Source organism: Channa argus, chromosome 18 (assembly GCF_033026475.1).
Source record: "Channa argus isolate prfri chromosome 18, Channa argus male v1.0, whole genome shotgun sequence".
NCBI classification, from domain to species: Eukaryota; Metazoa; Chordata; class Actinopteri; order Anabantiformes; family Channidae; genus Channa; species Channa argus.
In genome coordinates this window covers 11,042,975-11,069,395 of record NC_090214.1, presented here as the reverse complement: position 1 = coordinate 11,069,395, position 26,421 = coordinate 11,042,975, and the positions used below count along the sequence as shown (strand labels likewise).

Genomic DNA, 26,421 nt, shown 5'->3' with positions numbered 1-26,421 from the left:
TAGCTTGTAAAACCCCCTTCCTCATTCTCTCTTGCTGTTTCCCTTACCATTTCCCATTCTTGTGTCTCTCATGCTCCCAATACTAAATCAGTTTATAAGAGACTTGTGACTTAGATATACTACTAGTCAAGTCTTAGGATAAGCTTGTTTTTTTCTCGACAAAATACATTACCAGACTTTTGGAACACTAAGCATATTACATACTGATCAGGCACAACTTTATGACATCCTGTACAATTCAATGGAATCCAATACAGTGGCTCGGCCATGAATTCTATTTGTACAAGGTTATAGTTTCTCATTTTTTATGTTGAAACTGTCAGAAAGGTGTTAATTCTAAAATACTTTTATAACTGAGGTCAAAGTGGGCAGTGTTGAAGTGCATTATAAGAGGAGGTGGTTTCTTATGTTTTGGCCACAGATGTAAAATGAATGAGATGGCCAAACCATTGGGAATTCATGGCACAGCCGCTGTATTGGATTACATTATATTGCACAGGTGATCATAATGTTATACCTGATCGGTGTAGCGCATATTCAAATGTTCTGTGTAACAGTATGATATTCAGACATGTGAACTAGTTTGGCAGTAAAATTTTCATCCACCATTCTGAGAGACAAGACATAGGGTTATAAAAATAAAGATAAAAGCCCTCACTAAAATGACAAAATAGATAAATGCGATATACTGTCCAGTATACAGCTGCTAAAAAGAGAGAGTACAGTATAACTATATGCAGTACAGTACAGCACCTATTGAAACTTCAAGTGGCAATTATTCTGAATAATATATCAATATTAACTTTTTAGTGACCTACATTATAACAATAAAGCTCTCCTGAGCTGTTGTTGTCATAGCATTTACAATGACAGCCATTGCTGGGTAAATTTATTGTCTGTTATGTAATAAACATTGTAGTTACACAAAAATAAAATCATCTCAGAATCTGATGGGTGATATAGTACGATCGGTAGATACTTACTGAAGCTGATGTTTAAAACTGATGCTCCGTCTGCTTGTCGTCCAGTTGGACTTAGGAGTTTCTGGGAGATCTTCCCCTTCCACAGTCACCTGTCTCGTGACATCACACGGACTTCATTTTACTAATTCAATAAGATCACTCTCTGCCCCGTCCTGTCAAAGCCAGAGGTTGTCAGAGGCATTTCACACAATCAAAGCAGTCCTGCTGAAATAGCTAATCTAAAGTAGAAATAAACTGAGACTTTAAACTTAGATGCCTTTTTCTTAAATTGTGTGATCACAGTGAAAATACTTAAGAATTCTCCATGTTTGTTAATGCACAGCCATCATCTGAATAACACATTATGTTGAAGAAATGTTTTATTTTCATGATAAACAGTAGACTGGACATCATTTTAACAAAATGTAAAAAAAAAGTGCATCACACATAAACAATGGCAATGTACAGAACAGTACATACGTAAATTAACAAAAAACAATGAGAGTAACAAAGTCCACTAGGGTTTTTATCTTTTACAATTTCCACTCATATCAAGCTCACATGCTTTGGGGCAGACTTGTGCTCCATACAAAATACACACTCTGAATGTCTGCCCCTCTTTGTATAATATATTAATTTCCTTCCTCACAACATCCTCAATGTCTGGCTCTTAAGTAGGATTGTCAGTTTGATGCCTGCTGTCTGGGAATAATGCAATAAAAAAATGAAATCACTGCCATTTTAAATTGAGCCTGAAGACATTGGGCCGTGGCTAACTTAGTCAAAAGTAATTTCTTGCTGTGGTGCAAACATGAGAACTTAATTATAAGTACTTCTCAATACACAGTAGTGTTATCAGTGCTTTTCTTAATGTTGACCACATCTGCAAGCTAATGTACTCAATAGCAAATTCTAGAAAAAAATATATACAGAGTGGTAGGTTTAAAGACTCAAATCTTGTGTAATGTTTTACTGTCAATGATAGCTCCCATTCCAGCAAGTAAGGTTCTTCAGCCAGCTACTGAACCAATATAGTGTACCACAAAGTTCCACAATATCAAACAAATACAGTAATATTATAGGCCATTAATAAATGGAAGTCCATTACGTGTGTATTTAGGGAAAGGAGGCTGCTGTGCATGAGCTTATGAGTGTTTGCATACATTATAACATGTGCCAAGTAATACATTGCAAGGAGATGGTTATAGTCGGAGTTAGGGTAAGTAATGTACAGAAAGCCAGACCATCAACGCACTCATTCTGCTTTGCTTTATAACAGAGCTAAGGCCGAGGTTAAGGCACTTAAATATGAAACCAAATTTTAAACCTGAAATAAACAAGGGGGTGTACAGAAGAAGGGGAGATTTTAGAACATGGATGTGAAAAAGCCTCATCAGGCCCACCTGTTAAGAAGCCTTCACATAGCCAGATCAATCTTATTAAATTACATACATACACCAAATAATTTGTAATGCAATCTTAGCTGCTTTCCATACTGATACCATTCTGGAAGGTATGAAGCTGCAGGCAGTGGCCAGTTACCTTAGCACAAAGACTGGAAAAGAGGAAAAAGGAACAGTCCACCTCTGTTCTAAAGTACAAATATCTGCCTAATAGCTCCTATTAAGGTCACATAGAGATGTGTGCAAACGACTGTTGTTCTACATTTGAGATCAGTGATTTAACATGTTAATTACTGAAATTCAGAGCTGCAGGACCTGTAAGTTTTTTTTACTATTGGGTCACAGTCAGGTTAGTTGTTTCCCCTTGTTTCCAGTCTTTCGGTTTAGAAACGTAATTGATTGTACAGGTACATTCACCTTTATCTTACCAAATTATAATGAGAAATCTAACTTTTCTCCCAAAACACATTAAGTAGTTTTTACAAAATGCCAATCTGTTCTTATGCAGACTTTAGCAATGTCTCCCCTTAAATTTTTCTACAGTCACAATATTCATGACCTCTCTTTTGGTAGCTGCAATCACTTCTGTTCAAATGTTTTGTTTCCAAATGTGTTATTATCACATGCAATCAGCAGCTTTCTACAACTTTCTTATGTTACATCATGTTCATATAGCAAAAGAAGAAAAAGAACAGGTTAAGGGCAAAAGCAAATTAGGTGTAATAATAAGAGTAGCAAACCTGCATCTCCCTGGGATCCAGCTATGGTAGGAGTAGACTTTTGTGTTGAAGCTTCTGATCTAATTAAACAGAAAAAAAAAAATCTACAAAAATAAAACAGTACGGTTAAAGATGATTAGTTATATCATGAATAGTTATCATTCATTCTTTGCACAGTTTTAATTTCTTCTGAAGCAGTCAAGTCTTTTTACAGTCATTAAGTTGCATGTGCTTTTCTTGCATACAAAACAGGCATCATTCAGTTCTTATGCAGCACACCCAGCGTGCCGAACACAATATAAACCAAACTTGCAGTTACACCCTGTGGTACAGCAACTTTGGATTGGTGACACATTATTAAAAACTGTTTAAAAATATATCTGAACATGTACAAAATGAGAAGCTTAAATAGCGCATGAGGAAAGTCTTAAATTAACTGATTGTAGGAGTGATTCTATAATTACTTTGTTCCGCAAATAAAATAAAGGAAAACTAGTGCTATCAATTAATTAATAGTTTTTCTAATTTTCATAATATCAATAGAATTGTTTCTTTGGGTATTTTAAAAAGGTGAAATGAGTAATGTTGCACACTACAGCAACTTTATCCTTACGGTTCTGGTATTAGATGAAATAAACAAGACTCATGGGAAAGGAGTGTGCACAGCAAATATGTAACAGTCTCAAATTATTTCTGATTAGATGTAGCAATAGATTTAAATATATCTGTGTAAATTGAAACTAGAGTTGTGCTAAAGTGCTAAATTCTCACATGGTTAGTGTGCCTTCAAATATTTGAGGGTTTAGCAAAATCTAATTTATGGGTGTCCACATTTAAGTTAAACAGGTGAGCCACGTTTACCATAGGAGACAGGTAAAGAAAGGACAAATGTGTGTAAGTGATCAATAGAAACCGTGCTGAGGTTTTGTGCTGACGACTGCCACAAAGGTGATAAATGGAACCTGATAATATGATATGGCCTTGAATACCCCAGAGATGGTGTGAAAAAAGTGACATTTAAGATGATCACTATACATTTTTTCAGGACAATCGTCATTCATCTGAATTGACACTATATTATAAGAAATTTGGATCCCTTATGTTTTTCAGCATTTTAAGGAATCTGAAGAATATAAGACAACTTCTGGAAATACATATGCTTTCTGCCTAAGCATGTTCAGGATATGTTTTGTGAGCTAAACTAAGTGCTTTAATGACATTATTACATTTACTTTAATAGAGGATGTCATTAAGCAGAAACAAAACAGTCTTTGACCAAACAGTCTGAGATGCTTGCGGTTCGAGGTATGGTGATTTACTAACAGGCATAAAAGCCTCACATATGCTCACACCCATTTTTAAAACTTATAGGGCATTCCATGTAAATGCATGAGTGTCAATATGAGGAGATACTGAATTTAAGCAGGCTCAGCTCCAAACATTCATTAAACTCTTTTTGACACTTCTGATGAGTTGGAGTGAAAAACATACAGTATGGTTACAAAAGCAGGTTACTTCAGGTATGTTTCTTTCCATCAACACTTCATCAACAAGTGCTAACTGTAAACCTCTCAGGAGTCAGAAAGTAACAACTACATTTTACAAACTGTAGTTTGTCCTGTTTTGGGATTATCCCCAAACTGTCGAGTCAGGCAGGATAACGCTCATCTCCACTGGCCTGTAGGGAAGTGTGATGGTCCTGAATGGGTGATGGGCAGGCAAGTTCGAGTCTTAAGCATATATTAAAAACAACCAGTCTCATCCGGATATTCATGCCAGTAGACAAATTGAGGATACACTCTGTAATTGCACAGAGGACTGCTGCAGCTTGTTACAGTGGACATGACATGTCTGAGCAGAGCTTCATTTCTAATATGACACAACTATAACGGCAGTCATCTGAAGACCCATAGCCATCACAGAATGCCTGGTGGAGGCAGTGCTTCCTCCTTCATTTCTTACCTTAAGGAAGAGGCCCCAGTGGGAGTTGGCCCTCCATGGCCAAACTTGGCAGCTTCTCAAGCTGCTGCATCCTCTGTTGCACGAGTTCCAGACCAAATTCTATCCCGAGTCCTGGCATCTGCAGCTGAGCCAGAGCCTGCTGCTGGAGCTCCACTGCATCACCAGCTTGTAATTTTAAATCTTCAGCAGCATTCGCATTGATGGATCCAGTAGCCTCCCTTGATACTTGTACATCCACATTGCTCCCCTGTGGTTCATCCATGTCCTCTGTCTCCACTGAGCTGTAGTCAGAAGGCGTCTCTTCACAGCTCATGGGTGAAACAGGTTTCTGGTGGCTGGATAGTGGGACAGGGGGCACACCTGGGGCACAGGTGGCACAGCGGTACAGATGAGTACAGGGCAGGACCAAGTTAGCAGGGATAACTGCAGGAGATGGCAGAGACTGCAGAAGTGGAGTAGAATCAAAATTGGTCCCAGGGGGATCTATGCATATGGAGGGGACAGTGCAGTGGCGAGAAGGGTTAAGGCGGTGGGAACGGCCTCCTGCTGGACGGTCACAGCGTCGCCCTTGTGGCAGACGCAGGCAGTCTTTACAGGACTGATAAGAGGGCTTCACTTTTAAAGGGTTTCCTGTGCTAGCACTGTCCTAAATGGAGTAAAATTGGAACAGATCATATTATATGGTCAGTGACATGCAGGATATTATAAATGTGAATTTATGTAAAAAAGCTTTTGCCATGAAAACTGTTGAAAAATATGCAGATAAACACAAAGCATGACTTTACCACAGTTAAAATTGATTTTCACTCAACTCACGTCAAAAGCTGCAGGGCAGCTGCGTTTGGCAGCTAGACGGTTACTGTTATTGGTGTTCAGGTTGGCCAAGCCTAACCGGCTTTCCTCCGTCTTCTCCGCGTCTTCCCCAGCCCTCTTCCCATTATCTGGCGTCTGGGCCAAGGCTGCCATCTCAGCTTCTTCCTTTTTGGCCTCTTCTTCGTCCTCCTCCTCCAAAGTACTGAACTCGAGCCTTAGTCTCATATCCTCTAGGGGGTCCAGACGCCCACATGTCTGAGCGGCTGTGCCCTCGCCAGGCAGGGCTAAATGGGCCATGGGGAAACCCTCATCCTCCAACAGGGCATCTCTCTCCACATCTTCAATCTCAATGAAAACTCTTTCCATACCCAGCAGAGGAGGACCCCTCACTGGGGTGGAGGGCTCACTGTCTAGTGCAGAGTCTGACAAACGTCTGAAGTAGTAATTGTAGTTAAGAGAGTCAAGGGGTTCCATCTCCAGACCCATATTCCTGCAGGGAGATGCCCCACAGCCTCCCCAGGCTTCATCCTCTCTGAGCGCTGGTGTTTCCTCCACACTAGTACAACGCCCAGAGGCTTGCAGATCATGTGATCCCTCCTCGTCTGTTTCAGGCCTCCATAACTTGTTGTGACGCTGTTTACTGTGAAAGCGAAATACATTTTGTTCACATGAGAAAGAAACATACTGACTGAAAGCTTCACAGATCAACAATGCTACTTTCTGTATGTGTCTACTAGCATCAAAAAAAAGATAAACTCATGACTACACGCAGCCACCAGACTGCATAAATTCACTCCAGTGACTGCAGATAGCTGAGCACAGTGCAAACCTGAGTGAAACTGTAAACTTGCTTACCTTGCATCCAGAATTCCCTCGTATTCGGCCAGCTGTCTCATGAAACTAGCATTTGGCTGAGCTATACTACGTTTCTGCTTGACAAAGTTGTACGCTTTCTCCAGACACCAGCCATATTCCTTCATTGCATAGGCAATAACTGTAGAGGCAGACCGGCTCACCCCCATTTTACAGTGCACCAGGCACTTGGAATTGTTCTTCCTATTGGACAGTAAGGAAATTCATTAATATCCAATTACATGATTGAGCGAATGACAGGACAGTGTGACACAAAGTAACTCCATCATAGTTCAAATACAAAGATTAGGAGCACAATTAGATGTGGTGATTTTCAGGATTGTGCTCTGCATTCGGGATAAGTCAGCTTTAGCTACTACGTTCTTATTTGTCCAAACATCAGGTTAAAATGCCTGGACAGTTGCATAGCAACCAGACATATTGCACCATTTCAGCTTACTCTCTCTATTAATGGCACAAGTCAAGTTTTGCCTTTAGGAGGGAGGAAAATGCATCCTCTGTGATCACAGCTCAGATGCTTAGGCAGAATGCATAATGTGAGCTACCTAAACCATGATGACCTAACTCAATTTATTAATACCAATGTGCTGTGGGAGCACATTTATGTTGTACAGTCTCCAAACAAACATTTTTTGCACACTGTGTATAATTTATTTAATTTATTCATGCATCACAGCCTCCTGCCTGTTGAGGCCAATGCACCTAAAATAAAAAAACAGTGAGCTGGTGCTTTTAATGTGTAGGTCTCACTTGGCTTTGACTATAAAGTTGTAGGTGTCATTCCAGTGCGCCAGAAGGTCAGTGGTCTCCTCATCGTACACACGGACATTGTGATAAGAGAACATCCCTGGGAAGAAGTTGTCAATCTCTCTGGTGACATTCAGGATGTAACCCACTCTGCAACCAAAACAGGAATTCATGAGTTGTCCAGTTTCCTGATTATTTGCTGAACACTTACTGAATACATAATGTCGAAATCAATCTGTTTCGCAAATTGCTACAGAGAACATTTCTGACTGAAAGCCAAAAAGAGAAGAATCTGCGTTGTCAGCAGGTAAATTGGTGTAATTTTATTCTTTTTCTGTCAAAGCCTAAAATGTAACACTGAATTATTACTTTGATTGGATGCTATAGATTCATTGTGTCCAGACGCAATTCTGTTTTGTAAACATTCCACATTTACAGTTGAACCAACACTTCACTGACATTATTTGGAGAAAAGATAAACAAACATCTTATATTGTACAGTATAGCATCAACTTATAGGTAAATTATATATATATATATATATATATATATATATATATATATATATATATAAAAAAACTGTGTGCATGAGCTCACCCGCAATCACGCAGTTCTTCTAGGTTGGAAGCGTTCCACTCAGAACCCTATCAAGGTGAAGAGAGAGAAACCTAATCAGAATAACCAAAACTGCTGAGGTTTACTAGTTAAAGGCAAAATTTCACAGTATTTCAATGAGGATAGAATACACTGTGTGGCAGTACTTTTTTGTATAACCATGGAGTAGAAGTGAGCAAAATAATGTAGATGCAAAAAAATTATGTAAAACAATTGCTTTTTAACTTTTCACTTTACAAGAGTAAAATCTAATTACAAAAATCCAACTCTCACCAAGTACACATGGTCAAAGATGAGTGTGGGCTTGTCCATCTGACCCAGGATTAAAAGCATCTCGTTGTCTATGAACTCCTTGTACTCCTTAAGGTTACAGCTCATGTGCTGCTCCAGCTCGTTGCGGATCTGAGAATAAAACATGGAATATTTTACTTTAACATCAGCAATATACAGAGGAGCACAAAATCAGAGGAGACCTTTACTATATAATAAAGTCCTGAACCCATGGTTCTACTTTCTAATTGAGATATTAGTGTATTTCTCACTACGAGTCAAAATATAAGTTCTAAAGCATAGCAGTGTCTTACTGTGTCAAGATATTTGCCAGTAGGTGCCTTTTTCTAAAACATTTGCAGATCTCAAACCTTGATACATATTGCTGAAGAGTTGATTCAGTCACATACCTCCTTTGAGGTGATGTTTTCCAGGTCTTGAAATGTCATGATGTTGCGTAGCTTGGCTTTAATGAGACACTCTGTTCTTTCTCGCTCAGTTGGCCTACACACAGTGAGTCAATACATCAGTGAATGTACCATTTGAATGAAAAGCAGCACAACAGTGTAACATGTTTCCACAGGTAACAACAAAGAACACTAGCAATAAGGACAACTGCTGCTGTTTGAAGCATTTATTAAAAGTGTTGTTGCTTTCACAGCGAGCAGCCTGTAGCGTCTCACCCGTCAACGAACATGGTGGGTGAATCGGGCCGGGTTGTCTCCAGTTCAGTCATAGCATTCCACTCATTGACATAACTCTGCTCTGAGGTGATGCAGCTCTCGTAGAAGGCCATCCACGTGAGAGCAATGCCCCCTGGGAAGTAGTTAAACCGGCGTGACACTTCGCATGCCTTGTGGAGGACCTGCAGGGCAGACCTGGAGGAAACACGAATCATCATCATCATCAGGAAGGTGGAGGTTTTGTGCAAAATGAAAACCAACAAATAACAACAAGAACAATTTAACATGGCAGACCTGTTTATTAGCAATTCTATAAAGTTACCAGCAGGTGGCACGTGGATGCAAAAGGCAGTGTTTGAACAAACAGTGATAGAAGTGAAATGTGGCTCAAGTCATGCTGGACCAAGAGCACGGATTCTTCGTATCCTGAACATCTGTGTGCAGTGGTTCAGTCAAAAGAGTTGATGTCCATGTATGTGGATTTATATTATTTTGATATAGTATATATAGGAATTACAAATAACTTGACATTTAGTTTGAAGTTTTAAGAAAAGTGTTCAAAATAGACAAGCTGATACAAAGCAGCATTATTTTTTCACGGAGAGCCTACAGTATGTGATCAGGTTAAACTAGGTAAATCCAAGTGTTTAATATACTGCTTACTGGCACATGTAAATGTGGAATGTTGTAATATACCATAAAACACCTGCTCTAACAACTGATTTTACTTAATGTAAGAGTCTAATATGTGAATGGCATCCTGTCCACAAATATACAACTTTAATCACAGGTAAACATAAAATATTTTCTCACCACATGGCCTGCACGGATACAGGCTTGAAGACATGTGACCGGCCTGCTGTGTTTACGCTGAAGCCTCTGGAGAAGAGAAAGAGAATCACTTGGATCTGTATGGTAATGAAGAGTGATGAGGGGGTGTAAACACAGACTGGACAGGGGTTGTTCATGGGACTATTCAGAACACCAAAGAGTGGAACATTCCTCTGATGAACAGAGGCAGAGACAATGTTAACAGGTCAGCAGGAACTGGGCTCACACAGAGAAAAATGTTATTCACTCCTCTGCCACTGGTTGGCAGTAAAACCTAAAAAAGTAGAAAACAACTGAAAGCTGAAGCTTGAAGATGAGCAGACAGTTTATATGTTCAGAAATCCTGCCGCACATGTAGTGTGAGTCTAGAAGAAAAAAAATCCAGTTCTGTGCCATGTACATCTGATTTAAGTATGAATTATTTAATCTGTTATGAAAGGACAAACTGACACTTACCCATCTCCGTCCAAATGTATGTTGGTGTCGCTCCACAGTGGCAGCACCATCCCAATAGAGCAACTTTTACTAAATGTTAGAAAGATTTAGAACAATTCAGCAAATCTAATAATCAACTTACCTAAACTAAATAGGCAGCAGAGAGACAAATTACCTGTCCTTCCCTGTGAAGTCCATTCCGAGGACAATACTTTCCTCTGTATCTTGATGGCCATTGGTGTAGATAACAACCATGTAACGCACCCGGTCAGACCATCCACTCTCCAACCGTACAGCCTGTGGAACGCAAGAAAATATTGCAAGAAAATGCATCTGGGAGACCTAATTTCAGTATGTGCTATTGACTTGTGCCATTATAATATAATATGTACAGTCATGTGCAGAGGCTAGTTGTTGGTCTTTTAATTGTATTTCTAATATGAAAACATAATGAAAACCCATCTCATTGTAGCAGGGCTTAGTGTAAGCAAATGCAACCTCAGTCAAACAGCCACATATAACATTTTTCACTGTGCCATTATTTATTTAACAAAAATGAAGCCACAAAGAAAAAGTACCCCCCATAATTCAATTAGATCCAGCTTTAGCAGCAATAAGCTGACGTATAGTTTCCTGTATGACTTTATCAGTCTCTCACATTTTTGTGGAGCAACGTTGGCCCGTTCTTCTATACAACATTGCTTTATTTGTTGAGGTTTTTAGGATTTCACTTATGCAAAGCTCTCTTAAAGTCCCGCAACAGCATTTCAAATGGTTTCAGGTCTGGATGTTGACTAGCTCTTTACAAATGCTAGATTATTTTATTTTTCGGTCATTCTGATATAGATTTACTGGTCTGCTTTTGATCATTGTCCAATTACATGACCCAATTTCAACTAAGCTTTAGCTGTCAAAAAAATGGCCTCACACGTGGCTCTAGAAAACTTCAGGAGCTCATTTTTGATTCAATGGTTGCAAGGTGTCCAGGTCCTGTGGCTTTTAAATAAATAAATAACTGAATGATTGAATGAATGGATAAATACATAAATAAATAATAAAAAAAAAAAGGCCAAATCATCACCCCTCCACTGCTGAGCTTCACGGTGGGTAGGATGTGTTTCTGCTGATATGCTGTTTTTGGCTTTTTGCAAAACATGGTGCTGCGTTTGTTCAGATGCGGTATTGCAAACCTGAGTTACTGCTCTTATGTTCTTTTTAGACAGAACAGTATTTCTCCTGGCAACCAATCCAAACAAACCATATGTACCGTCATGGACTTTAACAGTTAACATGCTCATTGAGGCTTGTAGCATCTTAGATGTAGCTCTTAGGTTTTCTTGTATTTTTCTGAGCACTGCACAGTCTGACCTTGGGTGAACGTGCTGGGACGTCCTCTCCTGGGAAGATTGGCAACAGTCATAAATGCTTTCTCACTCAGCAACTATTTCTTCTCGAAGAGCAATGCTTATGTGTTTTTCTCTTGGAATTGTGTTAACACACCTGAGTGCTCCAGATCAGCAAACTGCCAAAACGTATGTTTTTATAGAGGTATGCAGACCTGTTGATGACCAGTTAATCAAAGGCTAAATCCTATGGAAACAATGAGGGGGTGCCTTATACTGCCCACATCTTTTTTCTGTTCTGTTTATTTTTGTAAAATCAATGATGGAAAAATGTATATATTGTTTATATATATTGTATATATATATTAATATATGTTATATTTGCCTTATTCTAAGACCTGCTATGATCAGAAGATTATCATGTTTTTACACAAAAAAAAATGAATTGAGAATGAGTACTCATATGCATAACTCATAAACCTGAACTCACCTGAACTGAGTAAACAATCTTTTTTTACTTACATTTTTATTTACCTACATCTTTTTTAAAATAGTTTCAACTTAAAAATTAGTACAAGAATCCAAACTGCAAATCAGTTCTGTAATTCTCTATATAGTCAATATAATTTGAGTTCATAAAAGTATGCAAAGAATGCATTTAAAAAGACAAGAAAAGAAGTGGGAGGGAAAGTAATATACTAACCAGTTTAATGCGATCTTCAGACCGGAGGATTTTGAACATGACCTGCAGGTGTTGAGGTAAATCACCTGAAGTGAACCAATAAGACTCATTAGAAAACTGAGGACGTGTTCTGTGACACAATAAGAGGCTTATTTGAGTACAGCCATAGGTGTATCTGGAGAAAGTTGACCCTGGGCACAGGCAGGTAAACGGTCCCTTACTTCTACTCTCCTTATCCCTAAACTGCAGAGGTAGAGAATTGAGTGGCATAACTTGAACTCTAGTCAGACTTGAGTCACTACTTTGGATTTGACTAAATAATAAAAGACTTGCAACTTGGACTTGTACTTTGAGCACAGTCAATCAAAGGGCTAAACATTTAAACTTTTTCCTAAAAATGTGTGCAGTGAATCAGCTGAGACATTAAATCAGACAGCAATATGGGAGTGCACAACACTGGACTAAAAGGTGCATCTTTCAGTCCCTCAGCCAAATAAACACAAGCACACATATAATACGGACTTTGTGGCTTGTAAGATAAAGTCCTGACATTGTCGGGAGCATCTCACTTGAACATTTGCATTATCACATGCAAATGTCCTCACCCCCTCCGCACAAAGTGGTCAGGAGAATTTCAGGATTCCAGTGCATGCGTGAAAGGAGCTTTACTTGAGCCTCACTTGTGCCAGACTGTAAGAGACACACAACTACACATGAGGCTTTTGCTAAGCTTTGATCTTTTTCATTGTCATCTGTCTGTTTTTGGTGTTTTTTGTTTCTTCGTGATCACTGTGTGTCCACCTCTTGGGTTAGGCAGGCAGTAACAATAGTAGACTGCCCCTAAGTTTCAATACAGAGACGCTCTTTCTAGGCCTTCTAACACAAAACATAAAAGGTCAGCTACCAACGGATCATTCATCTTTTCTGTGCACTCATTGTTGAATTTCTGTTCCAGTGGGAAGAAAAAATATTTGCAGATTTCTCTCAAGAAGGACAAATTTACACCATGTAATTTGTCAGCTGCGCTAAACTAAAGCATTAGCAATTAACACCTGAGTCATGCTCCAACTGACTTGTACTGCATTAGTCCTTAAATGAGTTCAGACTCAATAAGGCCTCAGATGAAGACATTTTAATTGGGGCATATCTAAAAAAGGAGCACGCTGCTAGACTGTGCTAAACAAATACAGCTTATTTTTAGATCGTGCATGACACACAACACTGTAAATATATTTTAGGAAATGGGTTAAAGCGACCTGCTTTAGACTTAAAACTGTTTGAAGTGATTTAGCTGTGGGTCATGTCAGATCAGACGAGACAGCACAGGTTTAAAATAAACACAGACAGACCCACAGAGGGAAAAGCCATTACAGCAAGTGCCATTTCCTTTCGTCTAGAGCTCATGTGTGCAATGGTGGAACATGATACAAAGTTTCTTGCGTGTGTTGGTCATTGACCACATTTGTTCCTACCTGCATGTTTGTGGTGGGTTGGGGTCTTTGGTCCTTGTGCACTGCCGCCCTGCTGGAGGAAGAGGGCGGCTCCTTTGACCATGAAGAAGCTCTCGCTGAGGCTGGAAAAAGGCGCACATGTGAAATAAGGTCAGTGCTACTGGGCGGGAAAAAAAAAATTACACACTGGAAAACTGCCTTCACAGATTAGTATTAACTCTCTGCACAAGTTAGCTGAGAAATCCCAAAACTCGAACAATCCACTGGGTTTCTTTTCGAAGAGAATGATCTGTCCTTCATAACAAAATGGATTGTAAACAGACAGGAGATGACTTGATGTCTACTGCTGGCACATCTGGATTTTAACAGAAAAGATCACCGTCTTTAGATCTATCTAGATATGGACATGTCCCAGCCCTAAAAATTAAACTGGCTTACAGTGACTGACCCCTGCCATGTATCTACAGGCTTTTTTTATTTTTAATATAGATTAATTATGGGAGGAAGAAATTAGCAAGAATAAAGCTACAGTATGCCGTACAAATTCTTTTTTCAAATTTTTTCTTAAATAAGTCATCACGGCCAAACAGGATTTGGGATCATGTTTTAAATCATTTATTGTGTTGATGAGGTTGAAATACATAAAATGACTGCAGTCAGGATACTATACAGGGAGCATCCAGGTGGAGGCTATGTACTCATCTATTCCTCATGGACTGAGTGAGCTCGACGGGAGCCTCCTAAAAGTCAGCAGAGTCCTGATCCTGCAACTTTTACAGCGTTGTACTTCACATGATGAACAGACCCCCCTGGATGGGGCTTGCTGACCCTGGTAAATGTAAGTTTTAAACCATGACTGCTCGTGTCCTGTCCAGCCTGTGTTGGATGCTGCACTGGGTCATGACTTTGTTATGAAGGCAGCAGAGGGCAGGAGGAGAGCCTAGTGTCTTTTCTCACACAGAACAGAGTGCAGCTTTGTTTCCCCACAGACTCATTCCCCTCTCAACCAGCACACACAAAGCCTGGTATGACTGAGTGGGACTATCACAAGAACTTTTGTTTTAACTCTTTAACTCTTCTGCTGCTAATTCAGATGTGTGTAGAAGCCTGCAGATTTGGAAACAATCAGGTAAAATACCTACAGAGCCGAATGCTTGAAAAAGAAACTTCGACAAAATTAATGATATTTTTGAGAAAAATCGTGAACCTCGAGTCCCAATGAACGAAAATGAAGCACAAATATTGATGGCTGGAAAAAAAAGAAAAAAGGATTCATGCCATTAAGTTAAGAAGACTAAGTGTAGAATCCCTCCATTAAATGTGTAGTATGGAGTTTTAATGTTTGTGCCGCTGTGAGAACTTACATGCGATAGATCTCCCTCCGTGTCACAAAGTGAGGCAGCACAGTGAACATGCCTTTAGGGGACGATTTCACCACCAAATGCATCCTGTTGTTTTAGAATTTACAATGTCCTTAGAAAAACCATACCTCGTCCAAGAAAAGACATTCCTTACTATCCATATTGTACACCTGCACACTTCAGTCCATGGGGACTGCAGCACCCATTATTCTGGCTCTACTTCTCCCATCATGGTCTTTGTCCTAGTATGTCCTTCCTCTATTACTCCCACGGCATTCGTCCCACCTTGGTCCGCAATTCTCCTTGTCTGCACTGCCCTGTCTGCTCAGTTTCTGCTCCTTATCTCCTCGTCACAGCGTGTGCTTCAGGAATCAGCGCTCCCTTTGCCACAATACCATCATTCATCCAAGCCCTGGGAGGCGGTAGAGATGTTACTTGGCATCAATCTCAAGTTGGACACGCAGAATCCTAAATTAAGACTCTGTACTGATGAATCACTGAGCCACAGAAACATGTTACTCACTCAGTCGAACAAAGCATGACAAGACGGTTTCAACTGTCACACACACACACACACACACACACACACACACACACACACACACACACACACACACACACACACAGTAAGCACAAAGACAGAGTCTGTGCTAAAGCTCTGCTGACACAAATCACGACTTCTCTGACGTTGTGTTGCTTTGTGATCAAGCAGGAACAATAGTTTATGTATCCTCGGGTGTGTAGCCAAGTAGTGGAGACATTTAAAATCCTGTCACGTTATTCAACAGTACTTCCAGCAGATTTTTCTCCTTGACAACAGTGAGAAACTGCACACCATTAGAGCAAAAGAAGTGATAATGTATGGCTATTAGAGAGACAGATTTGCTGACATTACTTAATTTGAGGAGCGAGGGCAAGATGAGCAGCTCATCATTTGAGAGTGAATGGACCAATGTGATGAATGCAGCAACAATATTAATTCCTCAGTATATTTAGTATGCTTTTTGAAGTCTTACTGTCCTCATCATACTTGTGTTGTTTGCCATTTAGCAGCAGCCTCAGAGTTAAAAATCTTATTTACCGCTAAAAGAAAATTAGTACTTTGTGTCATAATGCCATACTTTTCATAACTATGCAAATATATAAAGCTCTAGAGTTCATCAGAAATTACACTAATCATGTCCAAAATATAACAGAGTGACTTATATAGATATTCAGTAATGCACTGACAAAGTCTTTCAACGGAAATGCACAAAAAAGTGTGACTAAAATTGCTTTATATGCAAAACATGACTATATTACAGTAATATGTATATCTATGTATTAACAGTGAAACAATATTTTTAAACCACTTTTTACCAATTCTCCTAATATTCCTACATTTTTGTAATCACTACACAGTTGTCTGTTTTTATATGCACTGGGGTGTTTTGCATAATTTGTTAAAATGACAAAAAAATGTAGAGTGAGGAGAGATCTGAAGCTGATAAACATAGGAAAACCTTAATCCAGAGAAAATTAACTCCAGAGGGTTAATTCCAGAAATTCTCGTGTAATGAACTTTTACTTTGTTTCACACCGTCTTAAATGGCCTCACAAAGTGTGTCATACAAAATTAAAAGCCAGAATAACAGGTAAATATACTAAATATACAAAAAAATCTACTACCTTCAGTCCTTGTAGTGACACTCAAATACAATAGGAGACTGAAAATCCTTCTAGTGTTTCCTCCCGGTTACTACCGTAGAGTAGGTTCATTCAGGGTCAGAGGCTCCAAGACAGGACAAACACACATGCCACAATAAGAAACACAACAAAAAGATCTCACCTCTGATTATTTTTCCGGTCATCGTCACTTCCAAAATCCTGAAAGACAACACAAAGGCAGACAATATAAAGACTGTACTATGATGGCAGAGGTCGGTATTTGGTTTCAAATGCAAATCCAGTAAAAACTGGGCCATACAGTGTTTATGATACATCGGAGAGGATTTCACATTTCACTTCATGCACTAGTGTTTGTGGCTGCCGTTTCTCAGAATAGTCGTTTTCTCAATGATTAAAAAGGTCAAAAAGACGGGTGTCAGTATTTAGGATAGACTAAACAAGAGAGAATAGTCCAGGAAATTAATATGTTTTGTCAAATAATTGAAATGTGAGACAGTACAGTAGTACTTGGCACCAGACAGTTAGAATGAAGCGCACCACTGCCGTCTGCTGGTCCTTCCTGCTGTTTATTAACCCCAGAGCTGTCAGTGAACACCTTCAAGTGCAGTTAGAAACAACACAAACATCACACCACGTCCACTTCATGCTGGCTGACTCTTGCAGAACAGTGAGAACAAAGTGATATTTAAACCCCACTTATCAACAAAGGATGAATGCCTTGCTTACTACTGTGCTTTTACTGGACATCATACAAAGGAGCACATAATCCATTTTCCTAAAATGTGAAACTGGAGCACTAACCCTAATGTCACTTTTCCCAATTTCACTGGGATATAAAATCTGGCACTGCTCCATATTTAAATGTTGACTTGGTTTTGCATTTCTGCTTGACAGCATCACTACTTGGACCTGACTGCAGTTTTTTTAAGCTAAACACTATATACCTGTTTCTCTGCTGCTTGATATAAACATTTGACCAGCCTAAAGTGAAAGGATACTCACACAAAACTTTTCTGTGTGGCGCTGCACAGAAAAGCATTGTGGCTTTTTTCAAAATATATAACAACTCAACATCTCAACTGACTGTAAGCCTCAGTGGCATCATCTCATTAAGTGGTTTTCTTAGATTTATGCAACTTTATAGGGATTTTGTCGAGCTGTCCCTCAAACTGGTGTCCTTTTTCCAGCACCGAGGTTGCAATACTACCAATGAAAGTCCCAAAACAAGGAGGGAGCACTACCTGAGTGCAACGCAGCAAATGTTTGTGCAGCAACAAAATGAGCACTTTGTTCTGACAGCTAACCCAACATAACCCCCCCCCCCCCCTGCAGGATTTTGTTTACAAATCCGCTGCCACAGCCGCCACAAAAAAAGACTACTGCTGGTGGCAACCCAACATTATATAGACTTTAACACACACATGCACAGCCATGACGGAATTAAGGTTAAGGTTAACCTTTCCTGCAGGGCATTAAACACCACCCAGACTGATGCAGGCTCCTGCAGGCGCATTCTCTGAGCTTCTTCATACAGCACACACAAAGACCAAGCCCCGGCTCTTCCACTTACCTCCCCCGCACTGCTGTTGGTCGTGCTGGCTGAGGATGCTGCACTGGGGGTGGGGGAGCGCTGCAGAGTCACCAGGGCCATGGTGGGTTGGCTGCAGCCGTTGAGAGCAGCAGAGAAAGAGAGGAGAAGGGAGGGAGCAGGATCTGGGAAGATGCGCCGCTGAGGTTGTCTCTGTCACCGGGGAGAAAACGCCTCGTCAGACTCTCATCCAGCAGTACCTGACTGCACGGCGCTGCTCCCTCTCGGTCCTGCTCCGTGCGTCCTCTGCAGTTGCTGGAGTCCTCATGAGCGGGAAGTGAAAGATTTCCTGCGTTTGTATCGAGCACGCAGCAGACCCCGAGATTTCATCGCCGGTGCGCAGACAGACAAACAAAACAAGGTGCAGGTTGCGAATGGGCCGAAATGACATGCAGCTTTGCCGGCCGCCTGTGATTGGCTGGCCTAGTTCGCGTGTGCGCTGTCATTGGGCCAATGTTGTCAAGGTGACTGGCCAGACTAGGAACTCCCAAATACAAATTGTGATAAAAACAAGAGAAAATGTTGATTATTTTTTAATTCATTATTTGATACACCCATCACAAAGTCCAAGGTAAAAAATATTCAAATTATTATAAGTAACATACACCTTAGTCATGTATCTATATGAACAGTCAGAGGCCTCCTATTCATACTGGCCATTAAGAGATTTCTTCCTAAAGCCCTTACAATGAAAATGGCCCAAAAGTCACAGTTTTCGTTTCTTGTTTTCGTGAAAACATTTAGTCAAATATGTCTCTCCAGCTAAAATGAATATAGTCTTTTAGTATAGTTTGACTGTTAGTTTTAGACAGACTTGTTGAAAAAGTTAATGTATTCTTTAAGTTTATATATTTTAATAATTCTTCTCAGTTGTCATTTCCTTTTCTGTTGCTTAATTTTGGCCTACAGCTAGGTGACATTCTTATTGCTGAAATTTCTGACATTTATTATAATTTTGTAAACTATAAAAAAGCAGACACTGATGAAAACCATCACTAATAATTTCCCACTGCCTAAGGTAATGTCTTTAAATGTCTTATTTTATCCAACTAACAATCCAAACTGGGTAGGTAGTGTACTTATTATGTATGCCTAGGAAAAACGTGACACTTGAGCCAACATCTCTTAGTTTATTTTAAATTAAGTAAAAAAAATCCTTAATTTAAACATTTGTATTTTACAAGCAGCATTTAGCTTCAGCTTAAAGCCTATATAAATAAATACTGGACCCAAAATGTATTAAATAAAATCAGTGTGTTGAGTTCAACACATAAAATGTGCTCTAAACAGCACACACAGTGCAACTTTATTTTCCAACATGTCCCTCATGTTGCTAAATGGGAGTGTAAACAAACCAGTGTGCATATGCTTCTGCTCTCATTAGTCATGGGCAGTAGGCCTACCCTCAATTATCACTCCCAACTGTAATGAGACTGGGCCCTGCTGCTTTTCACCCATTGCTCAGATGCTTCAGTTTATAAATAGGCACCTTGTGCATCTGCAGCAGCCTGCAAGGTGGAAAAAAATTATTTTCCATTTTTTGATTTATCCCGTGGAGTGTGTAGTGCCATTTGACTGGCTGGTTGTGGTGGTTGACTGCCCTCTGGCCCCTTGGTCAATATCGGACTCCTGTAGTCCCCTTCCTGATGTCTCAATAGGCAGGATCAGGGATGCAATGCCAGCCAGCAGACTACAGCCACAGTACACTGACAGGGTCAAATATACTGATGTCCTAAGCATCACCTGGAATCAAAACACAAAAAATGTGGAGTGTTGAAGAGAAACACTGAGCCTAATCTGAAGAAGTTTCATATTACTCCCATGGTAAAACTAATTTCCATGATTAAAGTTTTGATACAAAATCACAGTGGGTCAGTGTTGTGTTTGCTAACTATTAACAACAAAAAAAGACATATTACATAAATAGCTCAATAAATGCATGAATTATACACATACTGTATACTCATGCGTGTAATGTACAGTACCTGGAACTAGATGAGCATGAGCAAGTCCCGGAAAATATTTGTCAGCTGATTTCAATACTGGGAATAATATGCCAAGATACATACAGCAATGCTATATTAAAAAAAAAACGTATGACTGCAAGCTAGCAAACATGGATGTCATCAATAAAGAATTCAAAATTGAAAGAATATCAGCATCATCACATTGGTCAAACCTAAAGAAAATACATAGCATAACTGGTGCGCTAAATGCAGAGACTTTGTTGACAAGAATTTTGGTGAGGGTTAGGGTAACAGTTTGGCGGCTTGTTCCAGGACATGTTTGACATGTTCACTGGAGAAGCATTTAACCACTGACCTGTGGTTAGCTGATAATCCATAGCCACTAGCTTCTTTAAAATTCATGGTAAAGATTTTGTGATTATCTAAATATCAATCCTAACAATGTGACTATGTTTTGTTTTGTAAATGTTTCCACTCTCTTTGTACTAAACACCATGGAGAATTTTCCCAACACATCTTCTTGAAAAATGAGAAAACTGTAACTTATACCACAGGTAACTGGCAGGGGTTTCTTTATGCTCAACAAAGCATGTGAAGAAATTTATTTCAAGCCAAGCAAGGTGGATTTACTGTGTGAGATTGGTGAACCTCTGCCCACCTTTACATTCTGAAATGCTCCTTTTATAACCAGTCATGTTACTGACCTGTTACCAATGAACCTAATTAGTTGGCAAATGCTCGTCCATTTGTTTTTGATTTATGACAATTACTTTTCCAGCCTTTAAAATGAGCTAATATTTTCCATGAATTTTTAAAATGTCTCAGTTTCAACATCTGATATGTTGTTTATGTTCTATTGTAAATAAAATATGGGTTGATGAGATTTGCAAATCATTGCATTCTGTGTTTATTTACATTTAACACGTTGTCCCTGCTTTTTGGAAATGTGGTTGTAGTAACTTTTGCAAAGAACTCACACAGACAATAACTCATTCATACCTGTGCCACAAAGGGGGTGATCAGGGCCCCCACCTTTGCCATTGCACTGCAAGTCCCCATTGCTAAGGCCCTGTTTTCTGTAGGAAACACCTGCAGAAAACAGAAGAGAGATTTATTTGTCTAACTGCAATATTAAAGGGCAACTTCACCAGTTTTCAACTTGTATCCTTTGGCTCTAGTGTAGCGAGTACATGCATATTAATGCTTCTAAGCCACTGTCTTATTTCCCTGTGTTAAATTGTTTTTCGTGCTTCTGGACAACATCCCTAAATGATTACATCATCTGAACTACAACTCTCCTCCAATAGAGATACAGTATTTTAATCTAGTGGAAGCAGTAAAATGTTTAATAGCATTTAAATACAGTTGTTGCCAAAACCAGAGCCATAGAAAGCAAGGTGAATATCAGTTAACCCTTAGTGATAAATGGATCAGTGGTGAAATGTTAGGTAGACCTACCTCTGGTGTATAAACAAAAACCACCTGGTATCCTCCAGAAATAAAGGCTCTGGCAAGAAAGATGAAGATTGTAAGAGCTGTCCTGCATGACAAAAAAAGGAGACACAGAGACTTTGAGATAGCCCTGAAGTTTTCCTGTTGTTCCAGTATGACACAGTAACCACTGAAAAAAAAAACATACCTCCCAATACAAGCATAGAGAGGAAGAATGAACAAAGAAAACATAAAGAAACACAGGGCCATGCTCTTCTTTCTGCCAATGTACTCAACTGCCAGAAGGATGACTAAAAGACCTGAATGGAAAACATGAATAACAAACAGTTAACTGTTGCACATAAGAATTGTAAAGACACAAAGAGAGTGAATTACAATTGAACAGAACCACTCCCTGAAACACCAATTTAGTGTGTCTCACTCTACTTAGGCCAAATACCACAGGACTGTAACTGAGCTTGAAACAACAAGACAAAAAATAATTTAAGCCAGAAATTTTTTAAATCATAAATGTGTAAATGTAAATGCAACATGTGAGTGAGACCTGAAATGAGTATTTCAGAATAATAGAGAAATGCATTTACAAACTTCAGTGTTATCTCAGATTTCGGTTCATGTGGATAGAATATGAAAAAATAAGGGGTCATCCTGTGAATATAAGTCTTCACTGTTCCTCACAACAGCAGCAAAGTCTCTTTACCATTACACACAAAAATCCTTCAAAAATGTTAATAAGTTGCAGTTCACCTGGGAATTCAGCCAGAGTCGTCCATAAAAGGTCTTTGTAGTCAGCTGATGTCAAATATTTGCATTCCAGGCTACAGCTTGGTTCAATCTTGGCCTGTTGGGTTGCTACAAGGAGGGAGGGAAGTTTAACTTTGGGTTTTGCTCCAAAATCTACTACTGCCTGAAGTGTGATACATACCCCCACAATCATCTCCAGCTTGGAACATCTCAGTTGTCAACAGGACTATCCCATAATAGGAGAAAGCATTTGCAAACCTTTGGATATAATAAAAATACAGTGATCTAAGTTTTGTGAAGAAGTAGTTTAAAATGTAGCATAGAACCATTAATTACCTTTGATGATGGAAAGTACAAAAGGAGGTGTTGTGACTGTCAAACTAACCATATAAACCACAGAAGAAGAGTAGTCCTACAATACTGATGAGAGAAGAGATTTCTGATCCGTCCACGGTTGTGCTATAAAAATAAATTGATAAACACGGAAAGCATAATTGTCAGTATCAACACAAAAGTATTGTGCTGTACATGCATTTTTATTTTGATTTGCTTGCCTGTAGATAAGCAATCAGCCTTCCTTGAGGAATGGCCTTGCCATTTTCCTTGGCGATGCGTGTTAAAGTTTCCATGGCCTTTTCTCTATTTCCCGTCAACACATCAAAACGAGGACTTTCAGGCAGCCACTGTATAATACAAAACAATCAAGCTGAGATTTTTAATCCAAAGTTGTATTTCATAAACATTTTTTAAATGTACTCACAAAGCAGAAGCAAACAAAAATTCCCATTGGTATAGTGGACAGGCCGAGCAGCCACCTCCAGCCGAGTGTGGGCATTATTAACAGGGCCAGGAGGACCTCAAACACAGCACCAATTGCCCAGAATGCCTGACACACACACAAAAAAACAATGATCAGGTTGAAATTCAACTGAAACAGGGTAAAAACAAATCTATATTATCTTCAATAACAAAATCCACACAGTACCGCAATCATCATGATGCAAATGCCCCTTGTCTTCGCTGGGAGGAACTCCGAGTACAGAGTAACCCTAAAAGGAGGCCGAAATTTTATTGACTATGAATCGTTAAGGAATAATTAATGCATCTCATCTTGTACAGAGAAAGCACTGAACTTACGACTGAGGAGCTCCTCCAATGCCAAAGCCCACAATGCCCCGCAGAGCCAAGAGCCAGCCGTACACTGGAGCGAAGGCACTCAACAGGCCATAGTACAGAGTCCAGGACATACAAATGATAAGACCCTGTTAATCAGATACATATGCATAAACAACAACTGTTTAACTGGATAGGATGAGAAAAACAATATAACAAATATTAAGAAGACCAATATTAAAAAAAGGACATCTCACCACTTTTCGGCCATATTTGTCAGACACATTTCCCCATACAGGTGAACTGACCCCCATCCCGACAAACACCACCTAAGGCAGAACAAGAGTAGCTATTGAAAAACCTTCTAGCACCTTAGAAAAATCGACAACATGTATAAAAACATAAAAATTGATTTTACCGATGTGATGATGGCTACTTTATAGCTGGGCAGCATCCACTCACAGTGCAGCTGAGGGCCCAAGATGCTGAGGATCATCATCTCCATGGCATCTCCTACCTGAACACAGAGCAACAGAGAGCCACATGAGAAACGTATGGACAACAGAGTGAGGATCTATCCACATGTTTTCAGATTCTTACCCATGAGAGTCCGGTGAGGAGAGAGATTTTCCACTGGAACCATCCGAAACCAATGGCCTCCAGTGCATCATCCACTGTAAAGGTTTCTGTAAAGGGACAAGGCAGTCACTGCAAGTACACACTCATCTGTAAAGTAATGTATGCTCAAAAATCCAAACAAGCATGACTTACAATATGCGCAAATGCTGGGTTTAGCCATTCAAAAAAAAAAAAAAAAGGCTGCATCTAGATAATGCTGTTACCATAATTTTAGACTTCAATATAGGTGCCAGCAAACCTCAGACCAGCAGACAGAGTGTGAGAAGAGTCACTGACTGGACTGCAGTTTTATTAATAACAGATGGCTGACTAAAAACATTTTTGGAGATATTTCTATTTCTTTTTCACACTACTTCACACTTCTTCCACCATGTCACAAATACAAGTTTGTGTAGCTTAATCTGGAAAAAAGAACAACTTCACAAACCTTCAGTTTTAGTAGATCCATACGTGGACTTTTCACCCCCTGAGTCGAATATTGAGGTTATTGTGCAGATTTCATTGTCTGTACCCTGAGCCTCATCATTGAGAACATTTCCTTCAGCCCTAAACAAGGACAAACTCAGTCATTATTAAACACACGCCAACACACACACACCCACCCACACACACACACAAACCAATTGTGTCACCCTTTATCAAAACTATCACTATAAGTGTGGCATCTAAACACAGCCCGTTTGTTCCCATTTAGTATCTCAAATGTTTAAGGAAGCACAAAAATAAAATCAACAAAATGAGTAAAATGTCTCTGGTTTACCCCAAATCAGGATTTTTCCACCGTTTGTAAGTGATTTTTGTTGATTTGCTCCAATTGTCCATGTCAGCATTAGTGTTAGAGAATTGTGAGTTACTTCACACAACACACCTGTGTGTTGTGGTCAAACCTGCTTGTGCAGTCACCTAAGGTTTCAGGTTTGAGACACCCAATCAGAAAACAATACATGCAGAGAACAGACAAAGGAGGAGTTATACCAGGAAACTGGGTGTGCTGTTTAAGGACTGAATGTAAAGGTTATTTCTTACTTAGGTTATTTCTAAAGTAGGCCACTTGGTATTCTCAACTAACACTATAAGGTAATTCAACTAAACCAAACTCAAAAAATAGGTTTGTGTCAGTGTCCTTACACTTTTCCTGTCGCCACAGAACGGTCACATATAGTCAGACAATAAGATTCAAAATTTTGGAACATCAGTAAAGCAAGTAGAGATTTCACAAGAACCTACAGAGGGAGGTACTACCTAAAACTGCCATCTGGCTGTGAAGCTGCTATAGCCGGTAGCTGTCAGCAGGTTGTGCTCTTACACTGCTTTGCAGGCTTTGCCAGTATGCTTTTGTGAGAAGAAACTCTTGAGATGTGGTTCGTTTTCACAAAGAATACACAATTCCTCAATTCCTTTACTCAGAGCCAAAAATTAGACAAATGAATTACAATGTTGATTTCTAAATAGCAGTATTACTTCCTGTATTATCTCTGCTTTAGCGCCAAGCTTGTTACGTTACATTTTTCTAGCCTTTGGATACTAAAGTCAATTAAAATCAGATTGGCTACAAATATAGAGAGATACATTAGGCCAGGCTAAAAGGAAAATGGTGATACATCCATTTATTGTGTTAAGTGCTTATCCTGATTAGGGTTGTGTGGGACTGAAGCCTATCCCAGCTGTCACTGAGCAAGAGTTAAGTGTGCATGTTCCCGCCCGGTGCTTGCGTGGGTTTCTTCTGGGTAATCCGCTTTCATCCCACAGTCCAAAGACATGTATGTTAATTGGTGACTCTAAACTGCCTATTCTGTATGTGTGTATGTGAGTGTGAACGGTTGTCTGTCTGTGTATGTCTCTCTGTGTTGGCCCTGAGATAGACTGGATACCTGACCAGACTGTACCCTGCCTCTCGCTCAATGACAACTGGGATAGGCTCCAGGCCCCATGACCCTAAACAGGATAAGTGATAACAGATAATGGATGGATGGATGTACCTATACAGTAGATATTTTCCATCACAGCCAACAGAGAGGTGCAATGTTCTGTTATAAATTGGTCTCAGAAAATATAACTAAAAATACCCCAAACACCTTTTTAACATCTGTACTGACAGAA

At 39.6% G+C, this 26,421-nt stretch overlaps 2 protein-coding genes across 7 annotated transcripts; both read right to left on the bottom strand.

The window, feature by feature from the left end:
• Nucleotides 1-1,324: 1,324 nt before the first annotated feature.
• Nucleotides 1,325-18,868, bottom strand: ssh1b (slingshot protein phosphatase 1b). Of its 6 annotated transcripts, none has more exons than XR_010911636.1 (17): nt 18,389-18,868; nt 16,979-17,016; nt 13,811-13,911; nt 12,360-12,424; nt 10,489-10,610; nt 10,335-10,403; nt 9,861-9,926; nt 9,048-9,242; nt 8,775-8,868; nt 8,368-8,496; nt 8,077-8,123; nt 7,483-7,629; nt 6,715-6,915; nt 5,863-6,499; nt 5,047-5,692; nt 3,106-3,188; nt 1,325-2,517 (listed from the first exon to the last, which is right to left on the bottom strand). XR_010911636.1 is itself a non-coding variant. In XM_067484929.1 (16 exons), the coding sequence occupies exons 1-15, from the start codon at nt 18,467-18,469 to the stop codon at nt 5,048-5,050; spliced, it is 2,637 nt and encodes an 878-aa protein (XP_067341030.1). In that variant the 5' UTR covers nt 18,470-18,868; the 3' UTR covers nt 1,325-3,188; nt 5,047. The 6 variants fall into 6 exon arrangements, 4 of the variants coding, with proteins under 4 accessions (XP_067341030.1, XP_067341029.1, XP_067341032.1 ...); XR_010911637.1 differs by having other exon boundaries at nt 1,325-2,289; XM_067484929.1 differs by having other exon boundaries at nt 1,325-3,188.
• Nucleotides 18,869-19,521: 653 nt separating this feature from the next.
• On the bottom strand, nt 19,522-25,226 carry svopb (SV2 related protein b). Its single transcript, XM_067484932.1, has 16 exons — nt 25,082-25,226; nt 24,749-24,867; nt 24,283-24,368; nt 24,101-24,199; nt 23,940-24,011; nt 23,707-23,831; nt 23,555-23,618; nt 23,330-23,455; nt 23,124-23,252; nt 22,955-23,028; nt 22,751-22,827; nt 22,573-22,677; nt 22,013-22,124; nt 21,832-21,913; nt 21,373-21,462; nt 19,522-20,149 (listed from the first exon to the last, which is right to left on the bottom strand). Exons 1-16 carry the CDS (start codon nt 25,141-25,143, stop codon nt 19,952-19,954), a joined length of 1,620 nt encoding a protein of 539 aa, XP_067341033.1. The 5' UTR covers nt 25,144-25,226; the 3' UTR covers nt 19,522-19,951.
• Nucleotides 25,227-26,421: the final 1,195 nt, after the last annotated feature.